The sequence below is a fragment of the Capsicum annuum genome, chromosome 2 (assembly GCF_002878395.1).
Source record: "Capsicum annuum cultivar UCD-10X-F1 chromosome 2, UCD10Xv1.1, whole genome shotgun sequence".
In the NCBI taxonomy this organism is placed as follows: Eukaryota; Viridiplantae; Streptophyta; class Magnoliopsida; order Solanales; family Solanaceae; genus Capsicum; species Capsicum annuum.
In genome coordinates this window covers 99,713,650-99,736,188 of record NC_061112.1, presented here as the reverse complement: position 1 = coordinate 99,736,188, position 22,539 = coordinate 99,713,650, and the positions used below count along the sequence as shown (strand labels likewise).

At 34.7% G+C, this 22,539-nt stretch overlaps 1 protein-coding gene across 3 annotated transcripts; it reads right to left on the bottom strand.

Annotated features, from left to right (window-relative positions):
• Positions 1 to 15,437: 15,437 nt before the first annotated feature.
• On the bottom strand, positions 15,438 to 22,289 carry LOC107861042 (prion-like-(Q/N-rich) domain-bearing protein 8). 3 transcript variants are annotated; one of them, XR_007052167.1, is made up of 7 exons: positions 21,903 to 22,130; positions 19,879 to 20,706; positions 17,657 to 17,749; positions 17,435 to 17,578; positions 16,888 to 16,962; positions 15,850 to 15,901; positions 15,438 to 15,754 (listed from the first exon to the last, which is right to left on the bottom strand). XR_007052167.1 is itself a non-coding variant. In XM_016706442.2 (7 exons), the coding sequence occupies exons 2-7, from the start codon at positions 20,695 to 20,697 to the stop codon at positions 15,726 to 15,728; spliced, it is 1,245 nt and encodes a 414-aa protein (XP_016561928.2). In that variant the 5' UTR covers positions 20,698 to 20,706; positions 21,903 to 22,289; the 3' UTR covers positions 15,438 to 15,725. The 3 variants fall into 3 exon arrangements, 2 of the variants coding, with proteins under 2 accessions (XP_016561928.2, XP_047262493.1); XM_016706442.2 differs by lacking the exon at positions 16,888 to 16,962 and adding an exon at positions 16,316 to 16,423 and having other exon boundaries at positions 21,903 to 22,289; XM_047406537.1 differs by lacking the exon at positions 16,888 to 16,962 and having other exon boundaries at positions 21,903 to 22,128.
• Positions 22,290 to 22,539: the final 250 nt, after the last annotated feature.

The window sequence follows — 22,539 nt, the reverse complement described above, 5'->3', positions numbered from 1 at the left end:
CATATGTTAGACTAATATCTTAATTGATTAATCTAGGACTAGGGTACTAATACCTTAATTGAATAATCTAGGACTAGGGGTGAGTTCTCATAGGATCAACTACAACTTTAATTGAGTCCTTTGACAATTACATGATGAGACGGTACTGCGTTCCTCCCAACCAGAGTCATCAATCGATAACTCTGAGGCAAATCGATTCTTACTACCTCATATATTAGACTAATACCTTAATTAATTAATCTAGGACTAGGGTACTAATACCTTGACTGAATAATTTGGGACTAGGGGTGAGTTTTCATAGAGTAAACTATTGATTAATCTGGGACTAGGGGTGAGTTCTCATAGGGTCAGCCACAACAGATGGCAGGGCCTATTTGATAATTTACAATATATGGATAATCTGTTGTGACATATGATAATACATTTGATAATTTACAAAAGATGGGTAATTTGTTGCAATAGATGACTTAATTTGTTTGACAATTTACAACAGATTCATAATCTATTATTACCTAATCTGATTGATAATTTACAACAAATGAGAAATATGATGCAACATGTTGAACATTTGTATTTTATAATTTCAATTGAGTCCATATGTTAGACTAATAATACCTAAATTGATTAATCTAGGACCAGGGGTGAGTTTTCATAGGGTCAACTAGAGTACTCAGTCAACTACAACTTAAATTGTTTTTATACAATTTCAATTGAATTACCCTTTTGGCAATTGCATGATGAGAGGGTTAAAAACTATGCATATGTTTTATGATTTTAAAAATAATTAAGATCAATTCAGACCAAATTAACATTTTCAAAACTACTTGTCATTCTTTTCAAAAATATGAATCAACCCATACAAAATGTTTCATCATTTCAAATCTCGAGGTCTCGCTCTTTATCTCTCATTCTCTCTCAACAATAAAGTACAGACAATAACTACTCAACAAATTTGATCAACCCTCCACAAAAAATTGCTTTTCTTCTTATTTCCAACCACATAGGTGTTATTTTCAACTTTATTATTGCTTGTATCAGTCATTTTCTTTATCTTCGTAAGCAACAGAGTTTGAGAACAGCTCTATATTTGTTATTTTTTTCTAAAAAATAAGGGATTTTAAGTTAATGATAAAAAATAAAACTTTTAGTTGTATTATCTTCGAGAATAGGTTTACAATTTTGAGTTTTGATGGTAAAATTGTAGGAAGAACTCGAGAAATCCCTAGTTTCTGTCGCAGTGTTCCATTGACTATCGTGGTGTTGTTGGATGGTATTTATGGTGTTAATGATGGTGGTGGTGGTGTTTGCGGTCGTCGTGGTGGCACTGGTGGTGGCATTGGTTGGTTGTGTTCGTGGTGGCTGTCGGTGGTGTCAGTATTTATGGTGTTTGTTTTGTTGGTATTGGTTGGTGGTGTTTGTGGTGGTGGCTGTTGGTGTGTCGGTATTCGTGGTGTTTGTAATGTATTTTTTAAAATCTATGCATACATTGATTGTAATGTAATTTTTATTTTTCTTTGTCTGTAGGTAAAACATGTCTCCCAAAAGAAAAGAAAGTGAAAGTGGATCAACGTCTGACCGCCCAAAAAAAAGGCTATAGTACAGAGGGATTTGGAGGAGCTTTCTGAACAATCTCAATCAGGGAAAAGTGAAGCTGAGGAGAGATATGAAAATAACATTAAGGGAGGTGGACAAGGGTCTGTAGATGGTGATGAAGAAAATGAAAGTGAGAAAGAGAAGCAATTAGAGAGTGAGAAAGAGAAAGAGGATGATCATCAACATGATGATAATGGATCACCTATGGGGAGTGAATTAATATCGACATCCCAGCATGATCCTGTCATAACTTTTAGTATTGATAGGTTTCAAGTTGCGATGCCGATAAATGACCCATAAGGAAAACAACTAACTGGTCAAATTGTACATAAATGTCAGATGGGGAAAATTTTTGTACATTTTATGAAAATTATGAAGAACGAAAACATAGGCAGACTTTTTAAGAAAAGAAGCTCTGGAAGATTTCTTGAGCTACCTGAGGACCCCACTGCCTATATCCATTTTCCTATGACGATGGTATATGGTCTTCTCAAGCACAGGATCAAGTATGCAGGGGTTGATAAAGATCCGGAGGAAGGGGCAAAAAAAAGATGGATAAAATCCGGATCAACTACTGTGGCATGCCCATTTGTTTTGGCTTGCAAGAGTTTGCCATAGTGACGGTCTTGAGATGACATCATCTAGAAGGACCACCACCCCGCAATAGATCCAAGGCAAGAAAATGCAAGGAAAGAATATATGGGTTATTTGACATTTCTTGACGTGGCTACAAAGCATCAGATTTGTTGACAGATCTCAAGGATAAAACCATACCAGATCAGTACAGGGAGCAATTATGCTTAGTTTGGTTTTCCCATTCTATTATATTGGCAAGACACGTCAACAAGGTCATAGAAGATGATTTGTTGGCACGTGCTGAGGATTTTGATAAATTCAACAATCATCCCTGGGGATATGACAACTTCTACTTGATTGTCCAATATTTACTAACAAAGTTATCCTCACAAACGACCACATTATACGGCTTTCCTTGGGCTTTTTTGGTAAAATTAATCACTAATTGTACTCATCCATTAATTTATATTGAATAAAGTTATTATGACTTTTTTTGGCTTGCTTTCTGTTTACATTTTTTAGGCTTGGGCATTTGAAGCCATTCCTCCCCTCCAAAAGTAGTTAATCGATTACTCGGATGAGGTTTCTCATCGAAGGATGTTTAGGTGATTAGCTTCAAAGAGCAACACCAATATTAAGGAGGCTGATCTCTTTAACCCTTTGGATAATGCAGTACATCTTCTTCAAGTAAAATAATTCTACTCAAAGATAAGAAAGATATTGAACAGATGTTATATCTGGTGCAACAGATGTTATATCTAATGCACTAGATGGGACATCTATTGCGACAGGGTATATCTTGCATCAGATTACCCATCTGTTGCTTTGGCTCTCTAAACCCGACTCCTAAAAGATTAACCATCTACTACAAATTATGCAACATATGGGTAATCTGATAACATATTGTTCATCTATTGTGACGTACAGAGCATCTGTTGCATAACAGATTACCTATCTTGTGCAACTGTTGCAACAGATGATTGATATTTTGCATCAGATTATTCATGTCTTGCTCTGTTTCTCTAAACCGTACTTAAACGGATTTTAACCATATACTGCAAACTATGAAACAGATGGGTCTTTTTTTTAATGTAGCCCAACTGTGAAAATTATTATATTATATGATTTAAATGCATCTATTTTTTTTTCTTTTTTATAGGTTGTGCATCCATAGATTGTGCCTACTGATGAGGAGTCGGTGATGACTTCTTATATTACTCTAGGTCATGTTGATACTATAGCATACCCAACGGTGGAGTTAATAAAGAAGGAATTGGTTGGAGCAACACCCATAAGAAGAGCAGTTAGGAAAGGTAAGCCTAATATTGAGGCTCTTCATGACCAACCTTTTACTAAGGTAGATCCAGGTGCTTCTTCTGGTGGAGTTGTTGGTATTAGTGGCAGGCATGATGATGTTGCTACCACTCGTGATGATGAGCATGTTAATGCTCAAAAAAGAATAAATATGTTTGAAAACACCCCTTTTCTCCCTTACACAGGTCCCTCTCACTCCTCTTCACCCTCGTGTTCTCATTATGAATGCGAAGAGTGCAAGGACAGACTGGATAAAATCTTTGAAAAAGTAAAGGTTCTCTAAAGCTATCGAGGAATTCAAATCCAAGAGGTGTGTCATACCATCCAAGAAGATGAGGGAACTGCACACTCTCACAGTGTTGGTTAGGAGAAAGAAAAGAGCAATTAGAGATGTACTCTCTGGTCGGAAATCAAAAGAAATTGCAATTCTTCCCTCTCCAAAAGTTGTTGAAGTTCAGAGCCCAGTCAAGAAGGTGGACATATACGCAAAACTTGACACAAAAAATAAGAGGGATTTGTGATAGATCAAGAATTCTAAGCCAAGCGCACCAGATTACCCCAGGCCTCCCTTTCCCCTCCAAGACTTCCAGAATATGACTTATATGCGTGTGTCATACGAGGATAAAGAAAGTTTACTTTTCCTAACCTGGCCCTTCTAATTTACCCCATGAAGAAGAAGCTACGCAACAGATTTCACATCTGTTGCAACAGCTGGGTATACTGGTACAACTGGTAGTAGTTCTATTGCAACTTATTATCCATCTGTTGCATAAGTTGCGTTGGATGGACCCTATGCAACAGATGGACCATCCGTTTCATCTTTACTAGTAATAACCTATTTAAAAATTGACTTCTTATCTCACAACATGTTGACATAATTCTCTGCCTCATGAGGAAAAGGCAATTAATGTACTAGGAAGCTTATGACGCTTCCGATAGGATAATAGACCTCAACTTCTGTAAGAAGCTCAAGGATAGGTACGATCAACTCAATTGGGAGGTGTTATCCTTTGCGTGGGACTTGATTTCCTAGTTCCTACGTTGGTCTTGGATGAAGAAGAAATGATAAAATATGTTAGAGAGGACAGGCCAAATCCACACGGCAAAAGCTGGACCGAGGCAAAAAGGATTCTTGCAGTCATTAGCGTGAACGACATGCATTATCGGGATGTTGAGATACTACTCGAGGAGGGAAAGATCAATGTTTATGACTCCAACATACCTCTCGTCAACGATTTTGATCTTTTTCTCCTCGTGGAGCCACTGATGGTGTTGTTTCCCATCTTGTTTAGGGAGAGTAAACTGATGAATCATTTGCCAAAGAAAGTGTTGATGAAGAAATCATGGGATTTTGAGGGTCAAAAAAAAGGAATGATCCTTCTAAAAGATGATGCTGCTAAAGCGAGCGGCTCGCACGCTCTTGCACACATTAAATATTTGCTGATCGACACAGAAATGGTCGAGCCGATGACTTTTCTATGTGAGAACACTGTGGCAAACCGGCAAGAGGTCTAGGCTTATGGGGTACTAACTGGACGCTTGTAGCCTGTGTATATAGAAGAGCATGTGAAATAGAAATTTTTAATTTCAAGTCACCCTTCACTTTATTACATATACATGTAGTGACAATAATTTTTTTTCTAATAAAGTTGAGTTTTTTATAATGCAATAGATTAGATTGTCAATCTGTTGTAAAATATATTTAATCCGTTCTGGCAGATAGTTTATCTGTTTTAATAGGTTGGTCATCTGTTACATTATGCCAATGTTATTTCTATGAATAATCTAATAATCTAAGTATAATCTGTTGCAACAGTGGGAAGAACTGTTTGATAATTTCCAACAGATGACCTAAATTTTTACAACATATGCCTAAATCTTTTTGATATTTTCCAACAGTTACGCTTGAATATCCATGTACTCGACAACACCAAACCAGTAGCAAATACATACACCACCATGAAAATTTTAGCAATTAGGCTTGAATATTCATGTACCCAACAACACCAAACCAGTAGCAATAATGGCAATAATGTAGTATCTTCTGGCTCAATTTTGTTTCTTTTCAGAAGCCTTGACTTTGTTCAGCAAACCCCAGATTACACGATTTGCTTGTGAAGGGTGTCTTTCTTCATACCAATCAAAGTAATCGCATTCACCCAATTTCTACAAAAAAAAAAAAAAGAGAACACAATTACAAAACAATTATAAGTCAATAATTAATCAACTAATTAAATAAAAAAAATATTATCTTTGAAATCTTACAAGTAAAAAACCTACGACCAGGATTTTGTTGAGTCTAAGAAGTCTTTAACAGAGCTTCGTGACCGCACTTACAATATCGAAAATTTTTATCACAAAAAATAGTGGAAGATGCCCCAACATTGTCAAGTTCATTTGGAAAAAATGAAAGAAATAATTTGAAGAATTTGGATAGAAAAAAAAAATGACGATGAAGAAGAAGATTTGGGAATTTAGGGTTAAATTTTAGGAGGAAGATAATATATAAGACAATGGAGGGAAAAATGACCGTTGGGGGCCAAGTGATGGCAAGTCAGCAAAATGTGTCAGACTGACACATTAGATGCCTATTTTATTTTACGTGTTTAAAATGAACATTATCTACTTGATGCCTATTTTATTTTAGGTGTTTTAACTGAACACCATTGATGGGTTGCGCTTTTTTTATTTCAATTCAATTAACTTTAACCTTTTTACACTAGTGGCAATTTTTTATGTCCAATGAAAGTTGAATTTTTGTAATGCAACAGATTCTCCATCCGTTGTAACAGTTATTCTACCTGTTCTGACATATAGTTTATCTATTGCAATAGGTTGGTCATCTGTTGCATTATCTCGATGTTTTTATCTAAAGTCCATCTGTTGCAATAGTAGAAAGACCTGTTTGATAAATTTCAATAGATCATCTACCTATTGCAACATATGTCTAAATATGTTCGATTTTTTCAATAGATGTGTCATCTGTTGCAACAGATACATTATCTGTGGCAATATTTGAATCTAGTATTCTTTTTCAATTAATAAGTTCAAATCTAAGGAATAAATAAAATTCATAGACAAAATAAAATAAATTGAAGCCTTCATAAATTAGCTGAAATAAGTCAACGAATAAATAAAATATAAAAGAATTATTATGGGTACAGATCTCAACAAATACATCAACAACAATTTAAGTATACTGCCAAGGATTTCTTTGACAGGCTTAAGCTATAAAGATCTACTCAGTATGGATAAGTTTTCTTTATCCGGTGCTATGGAATTCGGCTTTGCTCATCATGGATCTTTATTGTCGCTTACGTATGGTTTCTGCATTTTCTGTTCTCCATATTTTCATAAAAAGAGTAGCATATTATTAATGTTGTTCAGCAGTAGCTTCTTCTACATCCAACTGGAAAGCCAAAATTTGTCAATGCTAATCACGGAGATACAACAAAATGGAAAAGGATAACTCATCTCTTCTAGCAAATCAAACAGGTCTTCCTCCCATTTTAAATTATCCCAAACATATTATATTTTTGTTGCAACAATGAATCAAATCTTGGGACAAATGTCTGTATGAGGAAGACCCTGTATGATAATTTCCAACGGATGAACCATCCGTTGCAACATATGAATCATCTGTTGCAGTAGATAGGTCGTCTTTGGTATAAATAAAAGTGGTACGAAGAGCTATTTGATTTGCTAAAATAGATGAGACATATGTTACACCAGATAAAGTATCTGGTGCAACAGGTTAGTCAACTGTTGCAACAGATGTATATATCTTTTTGATAATTTTTAGCAGATGTGTCATCTGTTGAAACATATATGTGTCTGTTTTTTTTGTCAGTTGGAAGGAATATAATATATTCACCTTCTTCAGCTCGTGCTGCTCTTCTTTGGACATTGTACTTTGCTCAGTGCAACACACAGACAGAGGAGTTGCAATTTTGCTTTTTTGGATGCTTGATAATGCCTTGAAAATCACTCTCCTTCTCCTCTTAGCCCTAATTTCTAATGGAGTGGATGGAAATAAAATCCTCTTTTATGGAATGAGACCCCTCTTAGATGTCAATTCCTTTACAGAAGCAGTTAATGCATTAATAACATTAATCACTACATCATGTTTCGCCCTGTAGTCTTAACATTTGCATGCAGAACATTTGTAGAGAGGCAAAATCTGTATAACCAGTATGACCATACTCATAATGGTTTGCTTTAAATACTATAAGAAAAGAATCATTAGCACCAACAGCAACACCACTACCACCACCAACATCTCTATCACCACTAGACCATCAACAACAATAAGCCCACCCTTCAAAATTATTTTTCTTGTAATGGTTGTTGCTCCAAACAATTCTATTTTTATTCTGTCAATGACCCCAGGGTCCGATAAAGTTTGTACAGACCGTAAAGTAAGAAAAAATGGCATCTTCAACTCTCGATTGGTCGAAACTAGCGACGGATGCACAATCTAACATAAATCATTACATATATTAGAATGATGATTAGATCATTTAAAAAAATCATTAATTAAATGAAAAAATTAATTATAATTATACTTACTGCATCCTACGGGGGGTTGAACAGATCAAGAAATTTTATATTTTTATCAGTTTTGGCCGACAACCATCTCAAGATTCTTGGATAGAAAACTTCTTCCTGGTAGTTCACTTGTTGTCTCAAATAAGGAATGGCTTCAAACCCCCAAGCCTATAAAATAATGCCAATAAATAAAAACCATTATTGAGTGAAAAAAATGAATCATATCATAATAGAAGAAAGAAAAATTTACCATGAAAGCCAATGGGAAGCCATATAAGTTGACTATCTTTGGCGCTAACGGAGTCAACAAATATTTGACAGTCATTTTAAAGCTTTCATACCCCCAAGGATAGCTGTTAAATGCCTCAAGATCCTCGGAGAGCTTTATTAAACCAAGGCTTATGTTGTTGTTAACATCTCTCGCCTAAAGAATATTATGTACAAACCAAACCAAGCACAATGACCGCTAGTGCTTCTTTGAAAGTCCTTTACCTTTTAGCGCTTCTATCAAATTTTTGTTTTTGAAGCTTGGACCAACAATGGACACCAGGTCATCACGATCACATGACTTGCCTTTACCTTTTTTGGGTGTGCGGGGTGCCTTTTTGGGTTAGAATAGGTATAACTTGAGAAGGAGGATAACATTTTAGTTCAGTAACTATGGCAAACTCCCTCCAACCAAAAAAATAGGCATAACACAGTAATTAATCCATACCTCATTCATCTTATCTTTGTTTTCATATATAAACCTACGCTTGAGAAGTTCATATACCATTTTCATTTGGAAACGAGCATTGTTGTCCTCCGAAAAATCAAGATATTTCCCAAAGCAGATGTCCCTAAAATAAGCATCCAATTTTTATTCTCGAAGTATTTTTCTGAAGGCGTCGAAAGATTTTCCCATGGTTGACTTAACCACGAAATCAACCGTTAAATCTGCGGCACCATCGCACTGCATTCTCACAAGATAATGATCAATGCTGAAGGCTTTGACCAAATCTTTGGTGGAAGGGCTATTAGCATCTGCATTATCTCTTTTGAAACATTCCTCCTCCCTGTCTTCATCATATTCTGCTCCCAATTGAGATAACGTTTGTAAAGCAAGCTCATAGAGTAGTGGATGTAGCCTAGCTGCTTCACTTATTCCTTTACTTGGACTTGATTCGGTTTCTGTTCTTTTGGGAACCATATTATCTAAAACTAACAGGAACATAAAATAATATATTATTATTGATTAATGCATCGTTAAAAAAGGATAACAGTAAATCAAACAAGCAAAATAGTAAAATAACAGTTACAACAGATCATCGATCTGTTGTACCAAGTAGAATATCTATTGCAGCATATAACCAAACTGTTGCAGCGTATGAGTAATATGTGGAAACAATACAAAATATATCACTCATCTTTTAAGACAGATGAATGGTCTGTTCAACAGATCACACAACTATTGTGACATCATCTGTTACAATATATGAGTGATCTGTTGGAATAGTTAAATAATCCATAGCAATGGCTAGTAATCTATTGCGACAATACAAAATATATCACTCATCTATTGAGAAAGATGAATGGTTTATGCAACAGATCACACATCTGTTGTAACACATGAGTGATCTATTGGAATAGTTATCAACGGTCAATATTGTTTAAATTTTTTCCAACATAGGGTCATCTATCGCGGCAGATGAATGATCAGTTGGAAAAATCAAGTCTTGAATATTTCCTGTAAGAAGAGTTGATAGGATTTTATCCAACAGGAGGTTCATCTGTTATATCAGATTGTTAATCTGATGGTTCTTCCATTGCACCAGATGGTTAATTAGTTGCATCAAATTTTTTATTCGATGCTTAATCTGTTGCAACATATGGTAAAGTTTTTGCATCAGATAGTTAATATGTTGCATCAGATTATTAATCTATTGCATCAGAATTGTAATCTGATGGTTCCTATGGTGCATCAATGGTTGATCTGTTGCATCATATGATAAATCTGTTGTATCAGATGGTTAATATGTTGCACCAGATAGGTAATCTGTCGGAGGAAATAAAAAATAGTAGCACAATTTTGTTCAACAAAAAATAACAATTTCACTATTTTTACCAAGAACAAGAAAAGAACAAATCAACCCAAATTATCGTTTTGTTTTTATAAACACAAACAATAAAAATCAAACTTTAAAAAAATGCAACAAACAACAAAATATCATAATTCACTTCAAAAAGAGAAGAGAAGAAATACTAAAAATTAGGGTTTTATTCAGACCGCATTTCAAATTAATGCAACAAATATTAAAATTGTTAACCAATACTATAAAGAGAAGTTGGCTCAAGTTCCTTGTTTTCTTCAAAACTAAAAAGGCCATAATTTTTTACCTGTGTAAGAAGAAAAGGAACGATGAAGAATTCGAAGCTGTTATGGCTGGAGAGTAAGACCGTTATGTCGATTGAAGGTTGAAGTCGAAAAGAACTCGAAGCCCAACTATTTGTAGTCGGATGTTGAAGTTGTCGAGGATTGAAATGAGAAATTTACAGAACAGTTGGTTGGGAGAGAGTTGAGAAAAACTGTTGAGAGAGGGATGAGAGACAGGTTGATTTGAATTGAAGAGGGGAACTCGAATCCCAACTATTTGTCACTGGAGATAGAAGTCGCCGGGGGTTGAAGGGAGAAAAGAGGGGAACTCAAAGCCTAACTATTTGTCGCCAGAGGTAGAAGCCGTCGGGGGTTAAATGGAGAAATTTTGCAGAACTGTTGGTTGGGAGAGAGTTGAGAGAAGCTGTCGAGAGAGAGGAAAGAGTGGTTGATTTGGATTGAAGAGGGGTGTGGGTTGAGTTGATTTGTATTTTTGAAAAGATTAGAAAGTTTTAAAAAGATTAATCAAGTCCACAATTAACTTAATCAAATTTCCTAATGATGTTTGACCCTATCTGTTGGTCAATGTTACCATTCCTTCATTCAAGACTTAAAAGACACCTTTCCTTCAATTTTCTCAGGTTTCTTGCTCAGCTTCCATACTTGCAAGATTTTTTTCTTCTCCAAGTTGAACAAGTCATATAGTCTAGTTAAATTAATGTCTACTGTATTACTTAGAGGTGAATTTAATAATTTGGAATGGGATTGCTGGGAGCAAGAGGAGGGATTCCATGATGTTTAATTTTAAAGTTTATTGCTTTATTATGAGAAGACAACAATATTGCTTTACTTGTTTGTCTGTTTTTTCCACCCGATGTTCGGTATTGACGTTGAAATTCGAGTATATTTAGATCGAACCTTGCGAGGCACTGTCTTGGGGCAACACTCCCAAATTGATTTTTTTCTTATTCAAGGCTCGAATTTGAGATCTCTAGTTATAGACTTTATTACCATTTACTTATTCAGTATATCAAAAATATTTATAATTTTAGTAAACTAAGAGAAAACTAATTATGTTTTCTAATTTTACTTGTATTATTAAATAATTAGTTACTAAATTATTACAGTATTGCAAGTTATTCAAAGTTAAAATTTTAAATCATATTTAATAAGAAAGAGAACAGGGAGTTAAAATGTTGGTGTAAATTCAAATACATGGCGAGATTTTAGTATATATTTCAAAATAGGAAAAAGGCATAAATACCTTTCTGAACTTGTCGTCAAAATTTACTTTAGCGCTTTAACTTTATTGGTAATTATTTACCCCCCTAAACAACTTTTAAGTGAATTATATTACCCTCTAAGGGTTGACGTGGTAAAAAAAAAAACATGTTTTGATTAAAAAAAGTAAAAAAAAAAAAAGTGAGTCCACCTTTAAATTTTTAGCCACTAACCTTTCCTTTTCCTCACACCCCACCACCCCCTCTTCTTTTTCTACATTTTTCTTCACCGCCATCATCGACCTGCTCCAAAACAATATTTTTTTATGTGGATTTTTGAAATATTAGTTTTTCATTAAAAAAAAAAAAAAATCTTCAAGAAAATTTAATTTATTCCATCACAATCAATTTTTCTCAATAACTTAACTAATTTCAAATTTATTGGATTCTTATTTTGATGAGCAAATTAAAAATGCTCATGTGAAAAATACTGAAAAATTCGTATTGAGATTGAATCAAAGAAGAAAATCTCAAAAAGAAAATTGAATCAAATAAAATTTTTCTCAAAAATATGACAGTCGGACTTGACAAAAAAATTCAACATATTTTTTATTTCTAATTCCTTTTATCCTCAAAGTGAAATTCTTTGGTATTACAATTGTAATTTTACAAAAATCAAATTTCAAAGATTTGGGTCTACAATTTAAAAAATAAAATAAAAGGAAAAGTTGAAGAAGAAAGAATGATTGGGGGAGGGGAGTGTTTGCAGATTGTAGAAAGGGATTTGGGTGGGTAGGGCTGAACAAGAGAGAAAATGGGGTGAGGGGTGACGGGTTTTGTGTGGCTCCAACGTGGCAACGATGTGTCGCTGATTTGGGGCGAGTGCATTACACTCTCTATTGTGCAAGTGGAATTATATTTTTAGGGTGGTATATAATTCATGCAAAAATTGTTTAGGGAGATAAATAATTATCGATAAAGTCAAAATGTTAAAGCAAATTTTGACGACAAGTTGAAAAGGATATTTATGCTTTTTCCCTTCAAAATACTTTCTTTGTTGAATAAAAAACAACGTAAGAATGAGAAAAGTGACATTAATTTATTTTAAGTTGATTTTTTTTTAAAAAGAAAAAAAACATATAATTGGGGGAGCATCCTGTATATTTATTACAATGGAACAATAAGAATTACTCCTATGTTTCACTTTGTTTAACATACCTTTTTTTTTAGTCTTTTAAAAAAGAATGATGTTTTTTCTCTTTTAGTAATTCTGTAATTTCAACTTTACATCTAGTGTGTTTAAGATCAAAAAATTAAATAAAAATTATAAAAAAAAAATTATCTTTTAAATCTTATGTCAAGGTCGATGAATTTGAAATGGGGAAGTACTAATTTGTAACTTTGTGCTATCCTAAATAAAAAATTATGTTTCAATAATTATGGTGTTTCTTGACTATAAGGAAGAATCAATTGAAGTATTCAACTGTTGAAGGGAGAGAGAAGCAGACTGCAGTAGCTTTTTTTTGAATCTAGTACTATCACAACTACAATGATTGTAACATAAAGCATAAAGTAAAATTTTCCACGTCGCGCCATAATTTTCAAAGGACATAAGCCAATTAATTTGTCTGAAGAAGTTGCCTCCCAACTTCGTCTGCCAATCACATTATAACATGAATATTCTCCAATATTCCACCAAGGATATCTAGTAACTTATATCACCGAAGGAAACTTTTGTGCACAGTTTTATAATGGTTTATGAGTGGTTCGGTGGTTATACCAACCCAAATTACCATCATAGATAAATAATAGATTAAAGTGATCATATATATCATTGAGATCACGATTGGTAACAGAAATATATACGAATGACAAATGACATGTGTTCATCAGATGTAAGGTTTTTTTTCACTGAAATCCTCAAACTTAGTGTGATATATGAAACAATCATAATCGTTGCTGTAACTCGAGAAATACACGAGAAGAAAAGGTCACGGAATATTTTACATTTCATCCTTCTTTAAGTTAAAAACTCTCATTGCTGAGTGGTCCCTAGATGAGCTCTAAGAACTCAAGAAAGCCAATACAGCAGTATGTAACTGGCAAAAACTAAAAACACGACGACAATATAACATGTGAATTTCTGAAATGATTCAAAAATAATAGATTCAATTTTGATCTGAAAGACTAATTACAGAAATAAGGAGATGTCATGCTCATAAAACCAAGCAAAATGTGTCTTCTCTAAAAATTAAACCCAAAAAAAAAAAAAAAAAAAACTATTAATGTACTGTTCAATATCAGAATTTCTTAAAGATGCAAACCATATTGCAGCTCTAAATGCCAACCTTTGGACTGCTATCTTTAAACTATCAATGTGTTTGATGTAATTTAAGGACGGTACTGTTCAATATCCGAATTTCTTAAAGCTTGGAACACATGACAATTTGTTAGTCCAATTACTAGTGAGTATTTTCAATTACACGATGATCAGTAGAAAAAGCAATTCCTAGATGAAGTTTCTTGCCTATTTGACAGAAAAGTGTGTTGCCTATTTGATAGTTACCGTGCATAAAAATATCTATTGGGTCAAGTGTGTTCCAATCGGCATTTTTCCTACAAGCTTTTTATGCACGACAAGATTAAAACAAGACTAAGGCTGCATTTGGTTTTTTTTTTTTTAAGATTTAGATGTCTGAATTTGAATGCACGTCTAAATGATTAAGATGTTGTCTCTAGATCTGAAAACTGAATAATTAAAACTGTTTATTTTTCAACATCTGAATGTATAGAAAAAATTTATTTGTATATATAATAAAATAAAAAATACAATTCAAATAAAAAACTAATTATATATTAGAAAAGTATGTAATTTAATACAACAAAAGTATTATTTGATTGAAAAAAAAAATATTTATGTTTGTTAGTGATAGTGGAGATGGTTTATAATGGTGGTTGCGGTAACAATGATTGATTATAGTGATTAGTAGTATTAGTGGTGATAGTTGTGATGGTTGATATTGTAGTGACTGTTATGATAGTAGCGATTGATAGTGGTGGTGAAAGTTGTGATGTGACATTGCTTGATGTTAGTAGTTGGAGGTGTTGATTATGATGACTGAAAAATGAATGAATGATGGTTGACGATGTGTTGGTTCTAGTTGGAGATATTATTAGTTGTGATGGCGGAGATAGTTGTTAGTAGAGATAAATTATAGCGATGATAGTGATTGAAGTGATGGTAGAGGTGGCGTTGCTAGTGACAATGGTGGTGGCCGCCGAAGAAAATATGGAGGTTGTGATGTATTATTGGTAGTTAGTGGTGGTGCTAGTTGTGATAGATGAGTTAGTCGATAGTAGGGATTGTCAGATAGTGGTTGATGATGGTGTTGTTGTTGACGGTGGTGGTGACATTAAATTTAATTAAAATAATAGAGGTAGTAGGTGTAATAGCGGTTAACAATAGTGGTTGGTAGCGATATTTGTTGTAGATGGTGATTGTGATGGTGGAGGTGGTAGGTGGCGGTTGACAATGATGGCGGTGGCAGAGGTGGTGACTAATGATTATGAATAGAGCGGCGGTGAATATTATCCAATATCAGAATACCTCTTCAGACTTATTAAGACTTGATTCTAAATCTGAATGATTAAGACCTATTAAGAACTAAAATCTTAATAAAAAACAAATGCACTTAATGGTCTAAAGTCTGAACCATTCAGATTCAAACCTTCATTAAGTGCTAACAAATAAGCCCTAAATTCAACGAACCTCTAAAAAAATATTGCTCAATCAATAACTATGACAACCCAACTTTAAGGATAACCATCTCAAATGAAGAATTAAACCAGTCATTACTACCTAATTAATTGAACCGATTGACTCATAGTACTTCAGTCTGCACAATTTAAAACTACAAAAGGTAGTTGGTATAGCTGTAAAGCCACACATAAGTTAGCTTATCTAGATTTATAATCAAGTTAAAATATGCATATCAACCAGATCATATATCTGAAAGGAAAAATAAACTGTTCAGACCATAAAACTTGCATCGCTTTTGTGGGAGCATCGGCCTCTCCAAAATCCCAAAAGCTTCAAGTGGTTCATGACTTCACAGTATAATCTAGTCCACATCCACTTGAGTTTCGCCATCTGCAAAAGCATATTGTCGAACATAATTTCTCACAAGAAAAAAGAGATGATTTAAATCTCAAGGCAGGGGGCTACCCAAAAAAACAAAAACTTACCCTCAAGATACACTGCTAGCTTTGCCTGAGTATCAGCTTCAGTATTGAGTTCCTGACATGTCAAATAAGAAAGGGATGTAACATAGGTAGAATTTTAAGTTGAAATAAAAATTGGATAAAGTGAATATATAAACACACTGCAACTCTCACGCTGAGCAATGCAATAAGCAAAAGTCAAATGACGTGCTTGGAAAGCATGCATTCGCATCCAGAAACAGATAAATAGAAGAACCATCTTTAGACGGTGGAAGAGTAAGAGTACTGCATAAATTGAACACAGACCCATTGCCTGTCCCTCTTTTGTTTCAGGAGTTATTTTCGACAGATTATACCACTCATTTAAGTAGAGATATCATACATCGTATATATTTGAGTACTTAGCAGTTAACACATTATATTATCACTAAACAAACTCTTTTCAAGCAAGAAGATCATGATTAGAAAATGTGATAAGAGTTGTCCATACTCTTTCTACGTGGCTGATTAGGAAAGACCTAAAGTGATCTTTAAGCTCTTGGACAGTGTTGGACAATTCCATTATTCTTTGGTTTTTAGTTTCCCAGATTCCCCGAGTCTGCTCCATGAAAAATTAGAAAATAATGTAGTAAGTGACTGTAAATCATGACCAACACGCGTAGAACAAATTAATAAATAAACAGTAATGTAATATAAACTGACCGGGAAATAAGTACAATCCCAGTAAAAGGATCAGACGGCATGACTTTAGTGTAAGTTAGAAAGCAAATGGGCTAGAGAACATCCCAAAAAAACAAGGCTCGGAATAACCCATTATTTCACTTAAACGAGACCTCATACATTAAATTAAAATTCGTACGCTCTGATAATTCAGTTAACAGTCCAAGATCTTAACCCATAATTTTGATTAACTTCTTATCCGCAATACTCTTCAAATTCTATATAAAATTTTTTCACTGAATCTCTAACTTGTTACAGTAATCTCTTATGTTGCAATATCATAATAAATAGCATCCAGGTGCACAAAGTATTCTATGTTCAGGATATGGAAAAAGGTCATACCCCGAAAGGGTGTCATGGAGGCAGTCTACTTTGAAGCAAGCATCAGCAATTGATTCCACGGCTCGAAACCGTGACCTATATATTTAATTAAACGTTCATAAGAAACCAACTTCATACTTGATAATTTACCTTGAGATTTCACGAATAAGATTTCCCATTGCATTTGACAAGTTATAATACTTTCACATAATTCTAAAACCAGGAACATTTTAATTTAATAGCCTTGCTTTAAAACAGTTAAAACATATTCACTTTTTTAGAAAGTATGACATTGCATAAACAATCCTCAGTCCGCTGTTAAGTTGAATTTTTAGACAAAGCCTATCACAAATGGTCTTGCTAGATTATATATCTATACACGAATAGATAGATTGACCAATGAATATCCACATGCAAACAGATAATTGGGGTATCCCACTATGGTCATGTTCTATTTGAAGGAATAAAACAAAAAAATAATCTTCCTGACAGATGGCTATAAAAGAAAGAGAATATATGATTTAACATTTACCTTTATCCAAAAAAGAAAAAAAAGAGAATATATGACCTGATTGCAGACAAGTTTTGAGTCTCCTTGAACTTGTATGTGTTTAAAACCTTTCTCGAGCGCATACTCCAGCCCTAAAATTAGACCTCTGTATTCAGCAACATTATTAGTTGCAATGCCCAAGCCTTTACGCAACCGGAAAACCTAGAAAAAGAGAATTAGAAGTCAAAAAACTGTTATTTGTGGTCAAAAAGCTGTCTTCGAACCAAAAAGGAAGCATACCATACTTCCATCTGCAGCTCGCAGAACAGCACCTGCACCAGCTAGTCCAGGATTTCCCTTTGAAGCACCATCAAAATTCAAGAATGCATGACGCTGCATGTGGGGGAAATTATCAGTTAAATAGGAATTCCAAGAAGCTTATCAAATGACAAAAAGATATTAATACGTAAAAGAATATGTTCATATGATCAGGGTAAGACTTTTTACGTAACTCCTTTTCTGGCAGCAACAAGGAAAACCAGTATAGGACACGTACTACCTTACCCATACCTTTAGAATATAAGGTTCATCATTAAAACTTAAGTGCAAATAGAATTTACACACATTCAATGCTGAAAATTAATACAATGTAGCTTTTAACGTAAGTCCAATGAAAACACCAAGTGTTTTAAGATCAGAGGGTTCCTTAGAGCGGAGTTCCACAATTGCAGGAGACCATTAGATTGAAGTATGGGGACTGGGGGTATGAATATTATCTGACACTAACAATCCCTTTGGATAATAGCCAGAAATGGCCAATTGAGCTTCTCCTTCATGCATTTTTCTTTTTTCTGCTCCCTTTTTCCCTGCATTCCCACCAACCTCTATTAACTTCCCAAACCCAGACATGGTTTCATATTCCTCATTTCTAGAGGGTGGGAATGAAATTCTCCCCTCCTCATCCTTGCTAGTGTGCTACTTTCCTCCCCAATGCAATATCATCTCCCAAACCCAGTACTCTTTTTTCTTTTTTATAACCAAGGTAGCGGGCTAGCTTGTGTGCAAAGTACCGGAAACTTTATCCACCAAGGCTTGTATAGATGAGAAAACATCACCTAGAGATTTTGCCTCTGCTAAAAATTGAATCTGAGACCTCATGTTTCTCAATCCCCTTCATTGACCACAGGGTCATACCCTTGGGAGTTCACCAACCCAATACTCCCCTCCATCTTAATCAGTTCCACTGTTGTTGCATTCATCTCCTATAGTGAAATCATCCCCTAATTCCTTCCTGAGATAGTAGTCCACTGCCCCTACCCATGAGAGTTGTTCTCTGCCACCCACCACCTACCCCACAGTATTTATCAATTTTTAGAATTTTCCATTCTGTAAATTTTGACTATGTTTCCTCCTTTTTTCCCGTATATTCTTCTCTCTTGCAAAGTTTCTATCCTATAACACTTTTGCTTCATATTATTTCTGTGAAGAAAAGTTGTCTAAACTCTAAAGTTTCTCACAATCTAAAAGATTGGAATGTATCTTTTGATAAACCATTTCTTTGTGGTGCTAAATTTGGTACTCAATAGAAAAGTAGCTGAATTTGTGAGCTGAAGCTGAACGGTTGAACTTGTTAGTACATTGAGTGTTGGAATGTTAGAAGTTTCAATGCCAAGATACATATTTTGCAGATAAAATGTAGAAAACAACTTAAACCCCAGAATATCAATAAGTTATAACCTTACAAAAAATGCAGTATAGAACAACAAACCTTAGCCAATGCTATTCTCAAACTCAATATCTTGTCCCAGTTCTAATCCAAATGCTTGATTGGACAGAAATGGATTATAGATACTTTTTATATAATTAAATTAAATTGATGTGCAAAATGTTAGATAGGACTACCAAAATGATATTAAACCCCGCAAATTCCTCTTTAACAATCAGGCCTACCAAATGATTCCTTATGACTTCCTTAGTCCCTTTTGTTCATCATTGTCAAATTAGGACAATTCGACATAGAGAAGGGTATTATCTCTGTTTCTCTATATCTGATTTGTTATTAAAAAGAGTTTAACCTCTGGACCAAATTACAGATCACAAAGCACCTATTCTCCTCACTGCCACTGAATTTTTTCACTTATCCATCAGAACTTGATGCCCAAATTCAAAGACAAAGACCATGCGAGAAAAATTAGATATTTTAGTACTTGCAATTGAGGCAGTGCCAAAATCAATAACTGTGAAACGACACTCATAGAAAGAGTGGGCAGGAATTAGTCAGTGGGCGATATGTATTTTCATTGTTAGCTTCAAAGAAAAGGTTGTTCTATTTCAAGCCAACACCAGCATTGTACAAGAATATAAAGAAGACATGACAGAGAGTAACTAAGCAATCTCAAAGATAAACTTTCATCAACTCACTTAGCATATTGGACAAACCTTAAATGTACATTAAGAAGAAATTATACATTGAACCGGATAAGATTTTGCTACAGAAATAATTGGCTACAAAAAGAACTTACGCAATAAGTAGATACTGGGGGATCTGGAAGGAAATTGTCTAATTGGTTGTTAGCACTCCATCCTTGATTGTGATGGGCTGGAGATTGGTTGCCTTGTTGGTACATAGGGACTCTTGATGCGGAGTATGCTCGTGAAGAACCAGCCCCCATATTCCCTTGGTTGTTAGCACTCCATCCTTGATTGTATTGTTGATTGTTCCATCCTTGATTGTGATAGGGAGGAGATTGGTTCCCTTGTTGGTACGTAGGGGCTCTTGATGCATTGTATGCATGTGAAAAGCTGGCCCTCTTATTCCCTTGGTTGTTAGCACTCCATCCTTGATTGGTTTGTTGGTTGTTCCATCCTTGAATGTGATAGGGTGGAGATTGGTTCCCTTGTTGGTACATAGGGGCTCTTGATGAACTGTATGCTTGTGAAGAACCGACCCTCCTATTCCCTTGGTTGTCAGCACTCCATCCTTGATCGCGTTGTTGGTTGTTCCACCCTTCATTTGAGTACCGTTGGATTGGTCTCCTTTGATTATGATTATGAAACTGACCTCCTTGGTAATTGGTTCTTTGTTGGTTTGGCCCTCCTTGATAGCGGCTAACATAATTTGCATCCTCCTCCTGGACATGATTATATTGCTCCTGTAGTTGACCACCTTGTCCTACATAATAAGAACTTGGCTTAGTTAAAAGAGTCATTTGAGTGGAAAATCTGGCTATGTTCTCATCTAGGTCATCGTCCTCTTGGGAAGTTGTGGAATTTGAGGGCCCATAGCTATGGTTCACATTCAAGGGCACACCATCCCATTCCGTTCTTACATTACGTGTCATTGTACTTGCCTGCAGAACAAATAGAAACAATTGAAGCCGATCCAAATTGGTATTTCAATGCAATGCATATTAACCATCACCAGATAAATGGGAGAAAACAATCATAAAGAAGAATGAGCACGCGAACAGCAACATCAGAACACATTTTTTAGCTATATAATGATAATAGACTATAATCTATGCTGCCAACTCAAACTACTCAAGTGGCATATGACAATCAACATTACATAATGTGAACTGGCAAAGGTGTTTAAATAACAGGCCAAATATTACTATCTAACCCGAAAAGGACAGAAGATAAGTACGCCAAAAAGATAATCTAGAGAATTAATGGAATCATTAGAATACATTGCATGTTTAGTTTATAGTTAGTTGCATGCGTGGTCAACAAAATGAATAATTTAGCATAGACAGATCAAAAGTATTTAGAACCACTCATTACTATTCTACCTCTGTCCCAATTTATTGTGAAGTATTCGGGGTAATTTTTTACTTTTATCTTTTGATGACAAGAGGGGCGCTATCCTTTGGGTGCCCACAACGTTAACTCTCTCCTTGTAATAGCTCACAAGGTACTTTTTTTACTTTTATTTTTTGAGGCAAGGGAACCGGTAGCCGTTAGCCTATCGGATGCACACAAGGTTAATCCGCTTCTTGTAATAGCTCACAAACCACACAAGGTACATTTTTCACTTTTATTTTTTGATGACAAGGAACCCTCAGCCCCTACCCTTGGGTGCGCACAAGGTTAACCTGCTCCTTGTAATAACTTGCAAACCATACATAGGAGAGTTAAACCACACTAGGCAAGCCTCGTGCGCTGAGCTCGACCCAGAAGGCCGACCCCCTGTTGTCGCAGGCAAAGGGTTTCAAACTCTCAATCCAAACCGAGCCACTCCGAAGGGTGAAGTGTTCGGGTATAGATTCTTCAAATATTTTAATATAAAATTTACATATTTGAAATCTACATGAAAAGTAGTACAGTCACATAACTAACAATTCAAGATATTTTTAAAAATATTGAGAAAACTATAATCAAAAAAAGAAAAATCGTTAGACTCCTCAAATAGTAACACATCCACACAAATTGAAACAGAGTAAGCATAAACTACAAAGTACTAACTAAGATAAAATATGTAACTCTTTTCAAATATTCCAACTTTTATATAAATTAACTAAGGTGAAGATCGTGGGTGCAACATTACCCTTATACTAATTATCAATCCTCGTAATGATAAATTCCTGCAAACTGAAATAAACCCTAGGGAATGGAGAATTCTGTGTTGTGAGCTTTTGGCTCTCCTTGTTAAGTACAGAATCCGGAGCTGTTCCCTTGGGCTTCTTGGCGGGAAACTTTATGGGCTCTCTAGTTGGTGGGGCCCAAAGTGTCCCATCTTATATTTTTGTTCTCGCTTAATAATTTTCTTAAAAAAGGATCTAACTTGAAAATTTTTGCTTAGAAGAATTTATGAAGCCTATCAAACGTAGGTTCTAATTTTTTTATTTAAGATAGAACTTGTGTATCAATTGGATAAGTTTCTATATTGGAATATATAGAACTTCTATCTCATAGTCAATATAGGCAACAAATCTTATGTCTTGGTTGTCCATCAAGAGGTTTTGTATTTAAGTCCAAAACGTGTGGTCAATTGAGCAAAGCTTATATTTTGCTGAAATATCTTTTAACTTCTGTTTTATAGACAAAATTAATTTATGTCTAATATTTATGCTCAATAAACAAAATAAAATAAAACTTTATATAGCAAATTTTCTGAACCAAACATATTTTTTCCGCCAAAAAACCAATACCCCCTCGTGCATGCCATTTGTTAACTTAACCAC

Excerpts from the sequence above, each read along its gene's own strand:
- LOC107861042 (XM_016706442.2), bottom strand. The coding sequence starts at position 20,697 with ATGACACGTAATGTAAGAACGGAATGGGATGGTGTGCCCTTGAATGTG. Across the intron at positions 16,424-17,434 it reads CAAAACTTGTCTGCAATCAG|ACTCGGGGAATCTGGGAAAC; the intron begins GTCATATATTCT and ends TTCATGGAGCAG. Across the intron at positions 15,755-15,849 it reads GCTAGCAGTGTATCTTGAGG|ATGGCGAAACTCAAGTGGAT; the intron begins GTAAGTTTTTGT and ends ATGCTTTTGCAG.